The 17,270-nt window shown below is 39.8% G+C and overlaps 2 protein-coding genes across 5 annotated transcripts in view; one reads left to right on the top strand and one right to left on the bottom strand.

Moving 5' to 3' along the window:
- LOC147153565 (DNA (cytosine-5)-methyltransferase 3C-like) overlaps positions 1 to 12,639 on the top strand; it is a 33,266-nt gene extending 20,627 nt beyond the window's left edge. For 3 of the 4 annotated variants that reach the window (XM_086032204.1, XM_086032215.1, XM_086032212.1), the window contains 9 exons: positions 162 to 345; positions 1,558 to 1,642; positions 3,208 to 3,353; positions 3,456 to 3,546; positions 4,498 to 4,646; positions 4,719 to 4,804; positions 6,751 to 6,820; positions 7,645 to 7,760; positions 8,323 to 12,639. In XM_086032204.1, coding sequence (XP_085888330.1) covers positions 162 to 345; positions 1,558 to 1,642; positions 3,208 to 3,353; positions 3,456 to 3,546; positions 4,498 to 4,646; positions 4,719 to 4,804; positions 6,751 to 6,820; positions 7,645 to 7,760; positions 8,323 to 8,482 — 1,087 coding nt within the window. In that variant the 3' untranslated portion in view covers positions 8,483 to 12,639. Of the gene's footprint in view, positions 1 to 161; positions 346 to 1,557; positions 1,643 to 3,207; positions 3,354 to 3,455; positions 3,547 to 4,497; positions 4,647 to 4,718; positions 4,805 to 6,750; positions 6,821 to 7,644; positions 7,765 to 8,322 lie in introns of those variants that run through there. The other variant, XM_086032216.1, reaches the window with a different exon arrangement.
- A 2,061-nt stretch (positions 12,640 to 14,700) lies between these two features.
- On the bottom strand, positions 14,701 to 17,242 carry LOC147153566 (uncharacterized). The gene is made up of 3 exons (XM_086032226.1): positions 17,072 to 17,242; positions 16,841 to 16,987; positions 14,701 to 15,458 (listed from the first exon to the last, which is right to left on the bottom strand). Exons 2-3 carry the CDS (start codon positions 16,978 to 16,980, stop codon positions 15,176 to 15,178), a joined length of 423 nt encoding a protein of 140 aa, XP_085888352.1. The 5' UTR covers positions 16,981 to 16,987; positions 17,072 to 17,242; the 3' UTR covers positions 14,701 to 15,175.
- Positions 17,243 to 17,270: the final 28 nt, after the last annotated feature.

Raw genomic sequence — 17,270 nt, forward strand, 5'->3', positions numbered from 1 at the left:
GATTCCGATATTTGCCAGAATAAAATTCCGATAACCGATTAATCGGCCAATTGTTGAGTTGTAGTCACAAGAATTTCCAACAATTTGAAAGCTGCTCTCTGAGCATCCCTCGGCTCTCTGGCGTCAAAAGCTCCGTTTGTGTTGTGTGGTGTCCACGGCAGATGTTTCTGTAAAGACTGTGTGGAGATCTTGGTGGGACGGGGAACCTTTCGCGAGCTGAAAGATGTTGACCCCTGGAGCTGCTACATTTGCCAGCCGGCACAGTGCGAGGGAAACCTCAAACTCAGGCCAGACTGGAGCGTTAAGGTCCAAGACTTCTTTGCCAACAACAGCGCCATGGAGTTTGTGAGTATATTATGTCAAACTTGGTCTCTCAGTTACAAACCATTTAAATGAGCCCAGATTTCTGCTCTGCCCTTGTACCCGTCAACTGAACTTCCTAGAGACAAGCAAAACGGTTATATTGTTTTCCATTTCTATTTCCTAATCCTAAAAACATACTGTGCCATATATGCTCAAGTAACAGTTTCATAAGACAATACCATTTAATGCTCAAAACAAATACATAAAATTAGTAATTTGGGAATATTAATTGCCCACCCCTGATCTGATGGCTTGACTTTTTTTTGCCAATCACAAGGAAGAGTCATGCCATACCACCTAGGACACAGGTGTCAAACTCATCCGGCTTGCCACATGATTTTATGTGGCTCACAAAAACAAATCATTTGCAGCAACCTTCATGATTCTTGCTAAAATCTTTTCCAAATTTTTAATTTGCCATATATAATGTATGTAACCAACGTTGACATATTGGAAACAATTTTGTGTTCCCAAACGCCTTTTCACCTTAACTTCAACAATAGCCGAATCAACTATTATCCTTGACTTCTGATTTCAAAACTACTGGTAGTTATCCATCCAGTTGTTGCCGTATATGTTGGAGCAAACATGATTTAGCACCCTCCATTTTGGATTTGAGTAAATCACGCCCATAGTATATATACACCGGTAATATTTGTTGTGTTTTTCGTGTGTGTATTTCGCGGTTCATTGTTTGCACCCTCGCTATACTACAGATTGAATTGTGGAATGTACAGTAAGTATATTTCTGTCTGTGGTTTATAGTCATTTGATTCGTAGGTTTTTTACCATATACGAAACTTGTTGCAATGCTCTTGCATGTGAGCCGTTTAATGAATGCTGGGTGAACAGTCAAGCACACAAACACAATGAGCACACTCGTTCAGAAGCTTCTGTCGACCGCAGCTCACGCCCAGACAATCACACGACCTCGCCAACATCACACCCCACTGTACGTGCCTGCGCCCCTGAATGTCACATGCATGTACACTGACCCGAAAGCGCAGTGCAAACAGTATTTTGTATACATTTTACGCTTGCATATTTTTGGGGTGTTCGAATATGTTTACAATGTCGTTTTAAAAATTTAAGCTGTAATGTCTTCAAAGTATGTAGGTAGGGCAAATTTTTTTTTTTTTTTTTTTTTTTTAGTCCTAGTTTTTCACCTCCATTGACCAATATGTTTGTTTCCAGGAGCCTCACAGAGTTTACCCGGCCATCGCCGCAGACAGACGCAAGCCCCTGAAGGTTCTGTCGCTCTTTGATGGCATTGCAACAGGTCAGTTAAGGTCAAATCAAGAGCATCCGGCCGGCTCAGGCATGCTTGGGTGCATTTACACTTTCAAGTGAAAAGCTTTCGATTTTCTGCACCCAAGTGGCACAATTGTGGATCACGGCAGCTAAAAAAAAAATTGAACAACATATGCCAATCATTAGCATGTGTAGACAAAAAAAAAACATTAAAAAAATGCCCGCTCTTAATCTAAGCTCCAGCAACTCAAAAGCATAAACCAATAAAAAGGATATTTACGAGGAAATGAAGCGTACAAATATAAATAATTTCGAAAAAAAGAAAACTATTTGCTATATAAAGTGTGTATGCTATTTATTGAAATGTAGCATCTCTTTAAGACAACAAATGGTTAATGTCAGGGTAACCACGTCAAAATAGCCGCCGGCGCATGTTCGCGCGAGACGGAAGTTTCAACTTCAATCAGTACATTCACCCCCCATCACAGATGCCAGAAGCAGCCACATTTTATGAACAAATGTGGAAGTAGATCCCATGCCTTAACTTTTTGCCAAACAAATAAAGTGCTAAACTGTCATAATGGCTCCTAAGTAATGGGACAATTACAAAAATGACCAAAACATATTTGTAGCAAATTAATCTTTGAAATGTCAATGTGACGTTCCCCCTTACTGATTATTTTTTTTAACAGAAAAAGACAAGTTTCCCTGGATCAGTATGCCAAAATCAACCAATGGATTAAATGGCTTCTGTATACTCGCACGCCGGTGTTTGTTGTAGCAGGCACGATATCCATTGTTGTCGCCGTCATTTTGATCGTCGCTCGGCAGTAAAAACGCAGACCGGAAATTGGCCATAAAAGGCAGGGGTAATTCCGCCCTGCAGTGTCCTTGTCGGTCGGTATCATCCGTAGCGACGCCCCTCGACTTGCAGTGAAAGTGCAACACATTTTCTAAACAACGCATGTGAGTTGCACGCAAGTATAAAGGCAAACTGCGCAGTGACGTGCTCGTGGACGTCGCCCCCGGGAGTATAAAGAAGCCTTTATAAAAGAACATAACTAAAAAAAAAAAAATTATTAAAACAACTTCAATCAGAATTTCCCCATGTTATTATGAAAGAAGACTCTTTTTCAATGGAGGAGCTGTAGTCCTCCTCCCCATTTTCCTTAAAGAATTAGCTGTAATCATGTGTTATTTCTTCATAATAGTGTTTTCAAATTTTATAGCTGTATTTATTTTTAACCACACACTGGTTCAAACACAACAAAAAATGTAAGTACAGTATAACTTAGTTTTGGGACTGCATTTCTATTCATTTCAATGGGAAACATTCCTCGACCAATGAACGTTTCAAGGTACAAACGGTCTCACGGAACCAATTAAGTTTGTAACTTGGGGTTCCACTGTATGCACGTACATACATAAATACCTAAAGAATATTTCATGTCTCAAACTGACATATTTGTATGGCTACATCTGAGCTTGTGTTGAGTAAAGCTATGAGACACTTAAAATGGTGGGCGGGGTGACCTATAAAGTCAAAAATGCCTATCTTTTCCAGTAAGCAGCTCTTTTCTTCCACCGTGACAGGATACCTGGTGCTCAAAGACCTCGGCTTCAAGGTGGAACGCTACATCGCCTCGGAGATTTGCGAGGATTCCATCGCGGTGGGGATGATCAAGCACTCGGGCAAGATTGAATATGTCAACGACGTCCGCACCATCACGAGGAAGCATGTGCGTGGTACTCCGTGGCCAAGCCGCTCCGTCCAATGCATGAAAACAAACATTTGTTGGGGGTTTGTGTGAACAAGTAAACAGGAAGTGGTTGTGTTGCAGCTGGCTGAATGGGGCCCGTTTGACCTGCTGATTGGAGGAAGTCCGTGCAACGACCTCTCCATGGTCAATCCCCTGCGAAAAGGATTGTTTGGTAAGCCTGATCCCAACTGTTGCTTACTGGAACCGTAGCAAACAAAGCTCATCTCTCAGTTGAGATCACTCAACTCAACTATCGCTTCAACTTACTTCCTTGACGCCAACTGCTTCTTTCCCATTAGTTTGGGATTTGGTGACATCTTGTGGCATTTTAGAATCTGGAGCAAACTGATATAGATTTTTGTAGGCTTATACCGATTCCGATAACTAATCCATTGCCCAATTAAGAATAAAATATATACTGAATAAAGTAACTTCTTTTTTGGTCCCTTAACACTTACAACACTAAAGACATAAATTACAGGCAGAGCATTTGACTGTTTTACAATAATTTGTCCTCTAGTATTTGTTTAACATTACAACAGAGAAAATTCCGCAAAAATTGGCTTTTTCTTGGGGGGCGTTAAATGTGATTACCTTTGTCTTATGTTGTAATGTTTTAACGTATTTAAAACAAAAAAAAAAGGGTCCGACATGAAGCCTTTTTTGGGACATGTTGTGGGGACCCTGCAAGAACTGGCACTGGCCCTATTTTTTTCCTGATAAAATATGTTGTTGGTTTTTTTTGCAGTATAAAATCTAACTAAATACATTTGAAAATGTATGGGCTGCATATCTTGTTCAAGCCACTGATTATAGAAGGATTAAACCTGACCCACTAAAGACGTGCTGCGTGGTAATAAGATCAATGGTGATTGCTCTATTTAAGGGAGTAAAACTCAAAATACTGAACATTAAATATTAAAAAAGCAAGAATGTGTTGATTTCATTGTATTTACTACATTTGTACTGGCCCGTTTGGGTCAGCATAAGTAAATTTCGGGTGGCGCTAGTAACACCGGTCGAATCGGGCCACTGTTAGCTGAGAACATTGAAAACCGCGAACATGTCGGGGTCCACCACTGGAGAAAATAAGCTCATTGGAGATTGAATGTCGATCCTGCAGAGGGAACCGGAAGGCTCTTCTTCGAATTCTACCGCATTTTGATGCTGCTTAAGCCGAAGGAGGGTGATGACCGTCCGTTCTTCTGGCTCTTTGAGAACGTGGTCTTCATGTCCTCCAGAGACAAGACGGACATCTGTCGATTCCTGGAGGTGATCATATATGCCACTAGTGTCGCTAGGGAACACGCTGTGCTAACTTGACCCCTTGCTATTGTTGTTCAGTGCAATCCAATCATCATCGATGCTGTGAGTGTTAGCCCGGCGCACCGAGCTCGCTACTTCTGGGGGAACCTCCCGGGTATGAACAGGTACCAAAGAGATTTTTATTTTATTTTTTTTCAAAGTAAACAAATCTCCATTCATCTGTATGTTTATGCTTCATTGATGCAACTAAGGCTTCGGATAGAATTAACCATGAAAAATTGTTAATGAAATTGCAATGTAAAAATTCTTTGTACGAATTCTTGTGTTTTGGTATGTTGTATCTGCTAATAATAGAGTTAAGACAAGGAGTAATACTATCTCTTATTTGTTTCATGGCTGCATGGATGAACTATCAATTCAGCTGAATGGCTTTAATACAGGTTGTCCTTTGGGCAATACGATAGTAAATCATCTCCTGTCTGCTGATGACCTGGTCCTTTTTAGCCCATGTAGTGCTGGCTTGCAACAGATGCTGAAGTCGTGCTCCCACTATGGCATAGATCATGATATCATACGTAACGCTGAGATAAAAGATCATGCCTATCCCCGGCGCTTTGGACTAAGTTTTCTAATGTTTTATTTGTCAAACAGTTATCTCGGTCATATCAAATCTGAAGTATTGGAAGTTTGACAAAGACATCGTTGGTCGGCGCTGCAAAATCTGTTCTCAAGCCAACATGCTGATTAGAAAGTGTTCTATGTGCCCTGATGTTGTAAAAGCGGAAGTCAACCCAAACATGTTTTTTTCAAGGATATGTTTCCACTAGGCCCACTAGTTGAAACACGGCATTCTGATTCATTTTGTAGTTTGTGGAATATAAATTAAACAGCTAAATGCACTCGTTTTTAGCCGTCTCTCGGGGCCGCCATTTTGGCGACTGAAAATGACATCACAACTGCTCACAACGACCAATCACGGCTGACCTGTTTTCTGAATCAGAGCCGTGATGTCATTTTCAGTCGACAAAATGGCTGCCCCGAGAGATGGCTAAAAACGAGTGGATTAACGCTTATTCCACAAACGCAATATTGATCAGAATGCGCCGTTTCAACTAGTGGGCTTGCATAGAACATATTCTTGAAAAAAAATGTTTGCGTTGACTTCCCCTTTAAGTGCTCAGCACCTATTACATCACTTTACACTGCTCAGTTGTTGCTTAAATTCACCTACAATGATGCACTGAGGCTGCTGCCAAGGTGGCGCAGTGCCAGTTAATTGTCTGTGTCCACAAGAGTGCCAACGTTTGAGGCGCTATTAAGACAGCTGAGTTTTAGCTTTATGTGTCGACTAGACAGGTCAGTGAACCACTTAATAGAAGCCCTGGTCAGCCCAACGAAAAGCTGGTCTAGATTTACCTCCGATGTTTGGTTGCGTTGGTGTCATAGTTTGTATGCATTTTAATATGCACGTATTTTCGTTTGTACTGCTGCAATAAAGAATGGATCTAATCTGTTTAAGTGGGTCTTTTTAATACATTTTAAGATGGCGTGTGTAGCTAGAAATCTTTCATCCAAGCCACTACTTGAGGTGATGACACAATGCTGATGAAGCTCGTCAAACAACTTTCTTATTTTTCAGCATGTCATCTTTTATATTTCATGTCAACTGGCAACATCCCTGTGCTGGCACACTTGATAGCGTACCGAAAATGACAGAGCAGAAATGACATTATTTACCGAGCAATAGGTGGTGCGCGTCCTGCTGTCTGAAAACGTAACATCATTTGCAAACTCTGCAGTGGAAAATAATCCCACAATAATGACTGTTAGGCTTGCTTTCATGGCAATGGTCAGCTAAAGTTCACATTCTTGTTTCCATCTCTTTCCTTCCAATCGCATGTCTGCTGCTAACAGAAACGTTTCATTGAAACTTGTGAATCCACCCATGTCATGTGAACAGTCCTTATACAACAGCACACCCTTGTTTCCAAGCAAGTCCAAACGACGGCTCGTATCTCAGGGAAAGAAAAAAAAAAAATCGGGTCCATCGTATGTCAAAGCACCGTTGTATGATTGTGTTGTAGCCATAATAATTTGTTATCCTCTTCAGGCCGCTGACGGCATCTCTGGATCAAAAAGTGACTCTTCAGGATTGTTTGGAAGTCGGCCGCGTGGCAAAGGTAAGAACAACTTTCACACTGACTACGTTTACATCCAGTCAAAAATAACCGGGTTAAGGTCAAAATTCCGATTTCTGAAACATTCAGAAAAACCCGTTTACATGCATGAGTGGACAGAGGTACGTACGCCTGCATTTGATTGAAACGTGACACACGGACGTGACGAAAAGAGGTCATTTCCGCTTGTTGCTTGCTACTAGGGCTGTTCGATTTTGCCTAACAAGAAAATACCGATTATTTTCTCTCAAACACGATTTTACGATTACGACTTCTTTGTAAAATAAAAAAGTATTTTGAATGTCTTTTATTTAAACTTAATTATTCTTTCTTTGAACTCAAAATGCCAGTCAATTTAACTTAATACACACGGAACAATCCATTGGGATTAACAACATTTTACTTACACAATAGATTTCAGATCTGTTCTTAAAGCAATAATGAAAGAAGAAAGTGCATATACCATCTGAAACGAAATCATCAACATGAGAGAAGGTAGACAGTCAAGTCTGTAAACCAAACAGTCTGTCAGCAAGTCATTTTGCCAACCAGCTAGTGACTAGCCTTTCACCTTTCTCCCTGGTTTTACTCAAACATAAATCAATAATTAGTGCAAAACTGTCACTCAATAATACAATGCACTGTCACGATACGTTGAGTCCATGAGAAGTGCAGTCCACATTTCCATCTCATTGTTTGACGAAACAAGAAAAGTTGAAGTGATACAGCCACAGATTTGTTTGCATTATTTTCTAATGCTATTCAATTTGATTATTTGTCCAAATCGTTCAGCTTCGCTTATTCCACAAGCTTTTGTCTTTGTGCAGCTGAACAAGGTGCGAACCATCACAACAAAGACCAACTCCATGGTTCAGGGGAAGTTGGGACTTCCTGTCATCATGAACGGCAAGGAAGACTACCTGTGGTGTACCGAAATGGAACAGTAAGCATTTGGACACTTTGTCTTGCGTGCATGTGATACAAGACACAACAGATAAAGAAAAATACTAAAGAAAAAAAGGTGAAGCTGCAAGTGCTGAAGTGCAAGCATGTGAAAGTCAACACTTCATTTTTTTGGGCATGGCTATCAGCAGCTCTGAATTTTCTATAGACAGACACAAGAAGATAGAAAATCTGGCTTTTGAGGGTGCGTATTATACAGGACATGAGAGATTACAGTAAGCATGCAACGGATATCTGAACACAAAAGGTGCAGCAAAATATGTAGACAGACAAGAGCATAATATGCACGGTAATATATTCTTTATCCTCTGCGAACAAACAACTAATAGGACTATTGTTGCAGTTTACTGAGTCAGTTCTAAATCTCTTCTTTGTGTCAGTTTATGTGTGTGTGCGCGCGTGTGTGTGTCTCTCTCTCTCTGTATTATTCTGCCACTAGTGGCTAAGCCACACACACGGAGCACAATGTGGGAGTGGAACATTTTCATTAATTTTCACGCGTCCAAAATAACACTGGGGTCTTTCTATTTGTGTGTGTGTAGGATTTTTGGCTTCCCCAAACACTACACGGACGTGAACAACATGGGCCGCACGCAGCGCCAGAGGGTCCTGGGGCGGTCCTGGAGCGTCGCCGTCATTCGCCACCTGGTTGCGCCACTCAAGGATTATTTTGAATGTGAATCGCACCAGTCAAGTCCGTAAGGCTACCCACAAATGCGAACTTCCACGCACTCGCACGAGGCCTCTTCAAATGCGTTTGCGTGACAATGTGAGTGTTAGGGCTGCACAATATTGGAAAAAACATGCGATATGGTTGTTGAATCGAGCGATAACTATATTATTGTGACGTTTAACATGCGCCTAAAGAAATTACATTTTTTATAACCTAATGAAAGAATTACTTTTTTTTCATGCAGCAAAATAAGCAAGCATTGTTAGCTAATAAATTGTAATTCCCCTAATTCAGCGGTGTCCAAACTTCGGGCAAAGAGGGCCAGATTTGGTGAGCGGAAAATGTGTGCAGACCGACCATTCAGCTTCCAGTTGCTTTAATTTTTAACGCCGTTCATTATGCAGATGCATTTGTTTTGTATTTCAGTGAAAAAATAGGTCAAATTCCACTTGTCCTGGAAGCAATGGACCTCTCTCTCTGTCAACTTTGTTTTTCTTTGCTACAGTCTTTACTTAAGAAATGGGCTGGAACGGGTCAGACGAAGGTCATGCGGCGACGGGTTTACTCTGACACCTACTGGTGGTGAAATATAAACATTTTTTTATTTTTTTACATGTATATTTTGGATTATAGTAAACACTACTGACGGGACACTCATTAATTTCATGCCAGAGGCTGCGGGCCGGTAGAAATTTGAACACAGCACACATTTGTCCCCCGGGCCGGATTTTGGACATGGCTGCCCTAGATAACGTTCAACTATTGGGTGGCAATGCGCATTTAAGTTTGCGTCTTACTGGTCAAATTTAGATAAAAGCATACAAGTCCTTAAAGCGGAAATCAACCCAAACATTTTCTTTTAAGAATACGTTCCCAGTAGGCCCACTAGTTGAAACACGGCATTCTGATTAATATTGCGTTTGTGGAATATGAGTCAAGCAGCAAAATCCACACCTAGTGGGCTTGCATAGAACATATTCTTGGAAAAAAATATGTTTGGGTTGACTTCCGCTTTAAGAAAATTATTGCAAGTCTTTGCGATGTGCATATTGCATGGACCAATATCGTGGGAGCGATATTTTTTCGATATATTGTGCAGCTCCAGTGAGTGTGAATTCCTTTTTTTTTTTATATATATATGTGCCTTGTGATTGTCTGGCCACCTGTCCAGGGTGTAGCCTGCCTCTCGCAATCCTAATGAGCAAAGAAAATGGATGCATGGACTTTTTTTTAATCATTGTTTTTCATTTCAGACCTTTTAGAAACATTGCAAGGTTTCTTTGGTTAAAGGGAAGTGTGTTTAAAAAAAAAAGAAAAAGCCATTTTTGTCATATTTGTTAAAACCAAATGAATCATCCATATCTGACTCAATTTTTGGCCCGTAATTTGATTGGCAAGAAACAGACACATCCAAGTAACCAACCAATCAAAAACCAAAGGCGTGACTTATGAGCCTTCAATCATGTCGGGGGTGTGTGTGTGCCCACAATGACATCATAAGTTCCGCCTTCTGTCTCACATTGGTTGACTATCCTCAGGCGTAGTGTTTTTTTTTGTACAGTTGTGCGTTGAGACACTAGTGCCTTGACTTACAAGTTGTTCAAGATACGAGCCATTCCTTGACTGATTTTTCGTCTTGAGATACGAGCAAAATTCACGTTTTTCTCCGAATTACAAAACAGGGACTGTGATATGGCGGACCTAGATAGTGCCACTGAAAATCCCTTTTGTAATGATTAGGGGAAAATGTGAGTTGTACATGTACCTCAAGACCAGAAGGAATACAGTCCCTGTGTTCACTCATCCCCAATTCCCTAATCAGTACAAAAATAATTTCAGCGGTGATGTCGAGGTCCACTTTATAAAAATCCCTGTGTAGTGATTAAGGAAAGATCTGAATTTTTCTCATATCTCAGGCCAAAAGGAAAAAAAAAAGAAAAAAAACGGGCAAATGTCAACTCATATCTGGAAAAAACAATCAAGTCAGGCTGCTTGTATCTGGAGACGCCACAGTGTCCTGATTCGGAAATGAGTGAATGATTCCCAACACAGTTGCTGCAATACAATACTATTGAGTTGAGTGCATTTTTTAATGAGAAAATACCTTTAAAATTATTTGTTTGGGGTGGGCGGGTGTAATGGATTAATGGCATTTGCATTCATTTCAATGGGGAACAATGATTTGCGATACGAGCATGACCATGGAATGAATTAAATTTGCATCTCAAGGCACCATTGACAACACGAGATGATTTTTCCACAGGTCATATTTATCATGAACTACTGCCGAGTCACTACTGTTAGCCAATATGACAAAAGTGTTTTTTTTTTTTGTTTGTTTTTTGGATAAATGGTTTTGATAAATTTGTGTTTGATAAATTGCAATCTCCTCTTTCAATTGGTGCTACAATCTACTGTATGATGTCAGCAACATTCATCCGTCATTCGTCAGTCTGTCATTTTTTCAAGCTGAACCAAATTGTACTCGTCAGTTGGTCAGTCCGTCAGGTATTATCATTATTATTATTATTTTTAGATTCCGTCAAAAGTACGTCGGCCCGTTTCACAAACACTTATTTGCCAGTCTGTTGAACTGGTGGCTTCCTGCAGCTGTTTTAACTCCAAAGACGGACGAAAGTTGTAATTTAAAGTTGAAAATAGCTTACCTTAACCAGAATCGTCGCCAAGAGTAAATAAAATCCAAGCTAAAATGCGCTCCAACTTCTGTTTATATGTTATTCTTGTCCTTGGTTGATGGGTGGATTGAATCTCTTTGGTGCATACCGCCACCCACTGCACAGGAAGCGCAAAGCGTTTCCATATATAGTCAATGCCCACAATCCAACAAACAATATTAGACTCAAACAAACATTGTAGGTTGGTGTTGTCAAAACAAAGCGAAGTGACGTCTTCTGGTTACGCCTCCTTGGCCAATCACAGTCCCCGCAGAGATCTTATTGAAAACAGGTGCACTCTCTTATACACATGTATAGGCAATGCAATCCTCTCTAATTAGAAACCCCCTGCGAACAAACACACGAGACAATCGGAGTGTGTTTCTGTCAGTCGTCAGCAAAACGGGCATTCGTCTGTGACGGACTTAGAGGTCTGTTGGCATACCTGTCAAGTTGGACACTTTCGGTGTAATTTGTACAGGTGAAAATATCTTTTCAAACATGAAAACATCGCTGGTTTTCATTCATGTGACAGTAGCCATTCGAAAATAATGTGTGATGTGTAACATTCTATACAGATATGTAAAGGCAAATTACATTTTACGTAAAATTCAGTACAACCCTGGATTGATAGGTCATGTCCGTCGGTACGTGACCGGTTAGTGATAATTACGCTGATGGACGAAAACCCACTTCTATCAGTGCTTAATCCGTCTTTTATTTTTATTTTTAGTTTCCACATTTCTTATCAATCGTTAGCAAAACGGGCGTCCGTCAATTACGGACTGATGAACCATCCGGTCAGCCTGACTGAATGCCCACCTCTGTTTGCAATCCTATGCTCGTTTTAATACCTCGGTGAATTCTGAGTGCGTCCTCCTGGTCAGCTGTAATCATTATTTTTATTTTTAGAAGATTAAATAAATGCCACTTGATTGTACTTTCCCCCCTTTAGCATACCTTCATTGTGACAACTTGTGACTCTATCAAAAGCTTGGTGGCTTTTATTCATGACTGAAATGACAGCCCACCATGAAAGGTGATTTCTGCAAACATATACTGTACCTTGGTATTTGTCATATTTAGGTGTCATGTTGAACGTCCCTTTTTAGTCTTGCCAAAACACAACTTGCTTCCTGACACAGGCTGCTAGTCTCTACCTCAATTCTACAGTTACTGTTATTTTTATAGTTTCTATTTAATTTATAAATAGGAAAAATGTAGGGTTTACATAACTGCCGTTAACCATCGTAGATGTTGTATCAGCCATTGTGAACGTGATGATGATGATGATGATGATGAAAATGCAATATACTGGTGCTGGATTTTTTAAGCTTCTTTTAATAGTGATGTGTATGATGATTGTGTTGATTTGTCCTATTTTTTAATATGTGAAAAAAGTCTGTCTAGTGTGCCTCCATGTTACTGGATTGATCGTTGTTTTATTTGAAGCATTCCACTGTGACTGGAAGTTGACAAAACGCCTTAATAAAGAAGATCTTACTGTGACACATTTATTCCTCTGGCATGTATCAATACGAGCTTAGTAGTTACACAGAAAGACAAAGGTTTTTTTTTGTTTTTTTAAACCTGTGGCGCTATGCTAACAGTGCTAAACTTTGTCTTATTTTGATCTGTGCGGATGGTTAAGCTGAGCCCACATACATGAAATTGGTGTAATATTAGTGAGATGTTTTGTCTTTTTCCTTAAAGCGGAAGTCAACCCAAATATATATATATATATATATATATATATATATATATATATATATATATATATATATATATATATATATATATATATATATATATATATATATATATATATAAATAAAAGAATATGTTCTATGCAGGCGCGCTAGTTGAAACACAGCATACGGATTAGTATTGTATTTGCGGAATATGAGTAAATCAACCCATATTTTCTATGAATCATATTGCCTTGTTTTAACTAGTGGGCCTGCACAGAACATATTCTTGAGAAAAATATGTTTGGGTTAATTTTTCTTTAAAGAAAAGTAAACTCAACATTTTTACTAACAATAATGACATATTATATATGCCCCCACTTGTCTAAACATGGTATTGTGATTAATCTTGTGTTTGTGGAATATAAATTCAACAGCAAGATCCACCCATCTTTATCCATCACTGGGGGCGGCCATTTTGTCACCTCTGTTAACTGAAAATTACATCACAGTTGCTCAGGGCAACGACCAATCATGGATCAGCTTGCGAACAGCAACTGAGCAAGGTCAGAAAACAGGTTAGCCGTGATTGGCTGTTGCCTGAGCCCTGAGAAATGTTTATGTCATTTCCAGTGGGTGATTCAGGCTGATAGCAGACAATATATTTTTAATCGCAAAAATCCCTTGCAATTGTCTGAAATGACTGAATGTGTACTGTATGACATGTTAGCAGTCAGTCAGATCTTAAAATGTGCATGATTACAATGCTGCGGGCGGACAAGGGAGAAAGGTTTGTTTCCCCCATAAATGCCCTGCCCCCAACACCCAAAGAGAATATCCAAATTCACTTAATTGGTCCAAAAAATATTAGTCATTGTCATTAGTCAATGTGAAATATTCAAATGTACCTTTGTTCATCTATCTATGCCAGTAAACGTACATTATAAGAGGCAGAACAATTCGGTGCTCTTCCACTAGATGGCAGAAGAAACATAACTAACCTGTGTGTATCCACTTTTTGCCATTCATAAAGTGTTTGATTGAACAGGCCCACATTTCAAACTTAGTAAGACAATTCCTGAGCAGATGGAGAACAGACGATCATTTCTGATACATTCTGGTTTGTTGGTTTGCCGTGGGATTTTCCTTTCATGTAAAATATGTCCTGGCTCACCAAACTGTTCCAATGGGCTCATCAATTAAAAAGATGTTGAGTCCACTCTTGGGCATACTTTCATGGGAAGTAATGAAGTACAAATACTTTGTTACGTACTTGAGTATTTTTTCCAAGTACGTTGTAATTTACGGAGTATTTATGTTTACAATACTTTTTTTCTTTTATCTGTTACATTTTAACTCCAGTATCTGTACTTTTTACTCTATACATTTTCAAAACAGGGTCGTTACTTTTGTTTTACATGATGCATGACAATTAAAGAAATAAATTAGACCAATGTTCGTGGCTCCGCAAATCATATGAAGGGTTACACCCGGTCCTGGACATCCCAGCTTGTGATTGGCTCTATCGCAAACTATGACATCACCTGAGAAGAAACTATGCTACCCGCTAGAGAAGATAATTTAATTGGAAGGTGAAAAGAAAGTAAAATAATGACGCTGACGATGTAGAGTGTGTCGACGAACAATTCTTCGCGAATGCATTGTGTCCTATGTAAACTTAAAAATCCACAAGCTTGCCGCCTACAAAAATTCCCCGTCCAATCTGTGAAAACATGTCAAGGTAAAGCTAAATGATTACCCTAGCTTGGTCCTGGCTATGACGTTAGTTTAGCATAATATGCTGTATTAGCACGGTGGTCCATTTGTTTGCTCTCAGGAAGACATGGAAATTTTGAAGTCTGAGAACAAAAACAATCCAGTCAATTTAAAGGGTGTTAAATGACAACTTTTCAAATTTAATAGCCTTCAAATTATATGACATGCGGAAGAAACATTCGGTAAAAGTACTTTTTACTTTTACTTATGAAGTACATTTCAGAGCCTGTACTTTTTTACTTTTACTTGAGTAATTAATTTTTTATACAAGTCATTTTACTTTTACTCAAGTACAGAATGTCAGTACTTTTCCCATCTCTGTGTACTTTATAAGACGATGATGGTGAGCAACTTACATGACAGGCCAGGGCCAAATCATTTGTTGTCCCGTCCCAACAAAGATGTCAGTCCTGTTCAAATTCTGCAAGATCTGACTTGTTGAACTTGTTCAACTTGTCAAAATTAAGCTCTCTCCAACTTGAGCCCATTCAAATTCAGAGCGGTCAGTTGTATGCGCTGACATTTTTAAGAAATGACTGCTTCTTTAAAAAAAAAAAAAAAAAGGGACTCATTGAGTGACTTGTCACTTGGGCATGGACGCCACCTCCCAGGGTTTGCGTATTCTTTCCATTTGTGACGGAGTTGCACTCTGGTTGCTTGCCTGTATGTCCAATTTTGTCACTCCAGGCACATCCTTGCCTTCTTGGACGAGTCGCATTACCTCGGCAAAGGAAAGCGACTTTACCTGTGTCTCTTCAGACGTCTCGGCCATCTGTCCTTCAGAGTCGCTACGGGATGAAGGCACAACGTTGGAAGCAGAGTTGGACCACGCTTTGTAACTGATGGAGTCCACGGGCTCCACAAACCTGGGACAAAAAACAAGAAGGTCATGATAGGAGAATATTTCATTTCATTGATATAGGGAGGCCAACACAGGGGAACTTCGAGTTAGGAACATCCCTTTTTACGAACAATTCAGGTTACACACAAAATGTTCAGAGAAAAATTACCTCAATTTGCACACTACTTTCGATAAACACTCTTGGCAAGGCAAGTTTATTTGTATAGGACATTTCATGCACAAGACAATTCAATTCATGGCATGGACGTGCAGATGGAGCTCAGCTTCTTCTTGCGCTGCGTAACATCGTTGGCAACCTTGAAACTTTCAGGGTTCACAAAATAATTTTCAATAAATATGTTGCACACACTGGCACATATAAAACAAAACATGGTTAACCAATGAAATGCTCTGATATGACTGTGACTACATAAATGTGACCTCCTTGCATACGCGAAGCACTTGTAGCTGCTCTCAAATTTATTTCATGTAGACTTGTCCAGGTTAGCTGACCCAAGGGCTACATTAGCTAAATGTTCTCAACTTGGAAGCACATACCTTGTGTCAAAACTGTGCATAAACCAATGCTTTTCCAACGCCACTATGTCTTTGGCAATGTTTGGCAGCCTGACTGCCACACTGGGCTCCTGACATGCGCAAAACAATTGTTGTGTGTTTCTGAGCGCGACTTTAAGTTTCTAAAGCAACAAAAACAAGATGGCAACACCGACTGTGATTTTGCAAATGTGTAACGATAAAGCAATTTGGATAATAGATGGATAATTAGCTCCTGTGGCTAAATATTCATTTTAATACAATATATTCGGTTATAGCGGAAGTCAACTCAAACATATTTTTTTGAAGAATATGTTCTATGTAGGCCCACTGATTGGAACACAGAATTCTGATTAATATTGTGTTTTTGGAATGTGAGTTATGAAACAAAGTTAGCCATCTCCGGGGGCAGCCATTTTGTCCCTTCTGTACTGAAAATGACATCACACACACTCAGGGCTCAGATAACGACCAATCAAAGCTCAGCTTTAGCAAACAGGTGAGCCGTGATTGGTCGTTATCTGAGCCTTGAGGGTCTGTGATGTCATTTTCCGTCGACAGAAGTGACAAAATGGCCAGCCCCAGAGAGGGCTAAAAACGGGTGGATTTTGCTGCTTAACTCCTATTTCTTAATAATCATATTGCCTTGTTTCAACTAATGGGCTTGCAGAATAAATTCTTGAAAAAAATATGTCTGGGTTGACTTCCTCTTTAAGTATCTTGCTGTTAAATAGCTAATTGATTTTCATGTTGAAAATAAATAAATAAATCCTAGGGTGTACATGGCAGTTGTGTTGAATTGGCGTTAGAATGAACGGCGGTCCAGTCAAGTGGACATGTAAACCTTCTTACCTGTTATAAAAGAAGAGTTTTGCGTCCAGTATGTTCGCTTCTTCCCCAGACACGCCGGTGTGTAATGTCTGCAGGCCCTGCTGGAACCTTCGATCTGCTTCGAAGTCATACGAGTCGAACCTCAAGAAAACTGACTCCATGGCGATGCTATTTGCGAAAATTTACATTTCGATCAATACGGAACTCGCGCTGCAACAGAAGTTGTACAGTAATGTCGCTTGGACAACTTACGAGCGATTGTTAGGGAGACACTAATAAAAATAACCTTTTTTTGTTTGTTATTTTGTTGTGTTTTAAGTAAAAAAAAACGTTATCCGGCAATTATTACTTTCTCCTAGCGACCGAACTTCCGCCACACCAAATTCTAGTGCCTTTTGTTTACGTCCGGCTGCCGTATTGCAGGTCTCATAAAACCATTCTACGGCAGGCT

The sequence above is a fragment of the Filicampus tigris genome, chromosome 1, assembly GCF_054856515.1.
Source record: "Filicampus tigris isolate MCC_2025a chromosome 1, RoL_Ftig_1.0, whole genome shotgun sequence".
NCBI lineage: Eukaryota > Metazoa > Chordata > Actinopteri > Syngnathiformes > Syngnathidae > Filicampus > Filicampus tigris.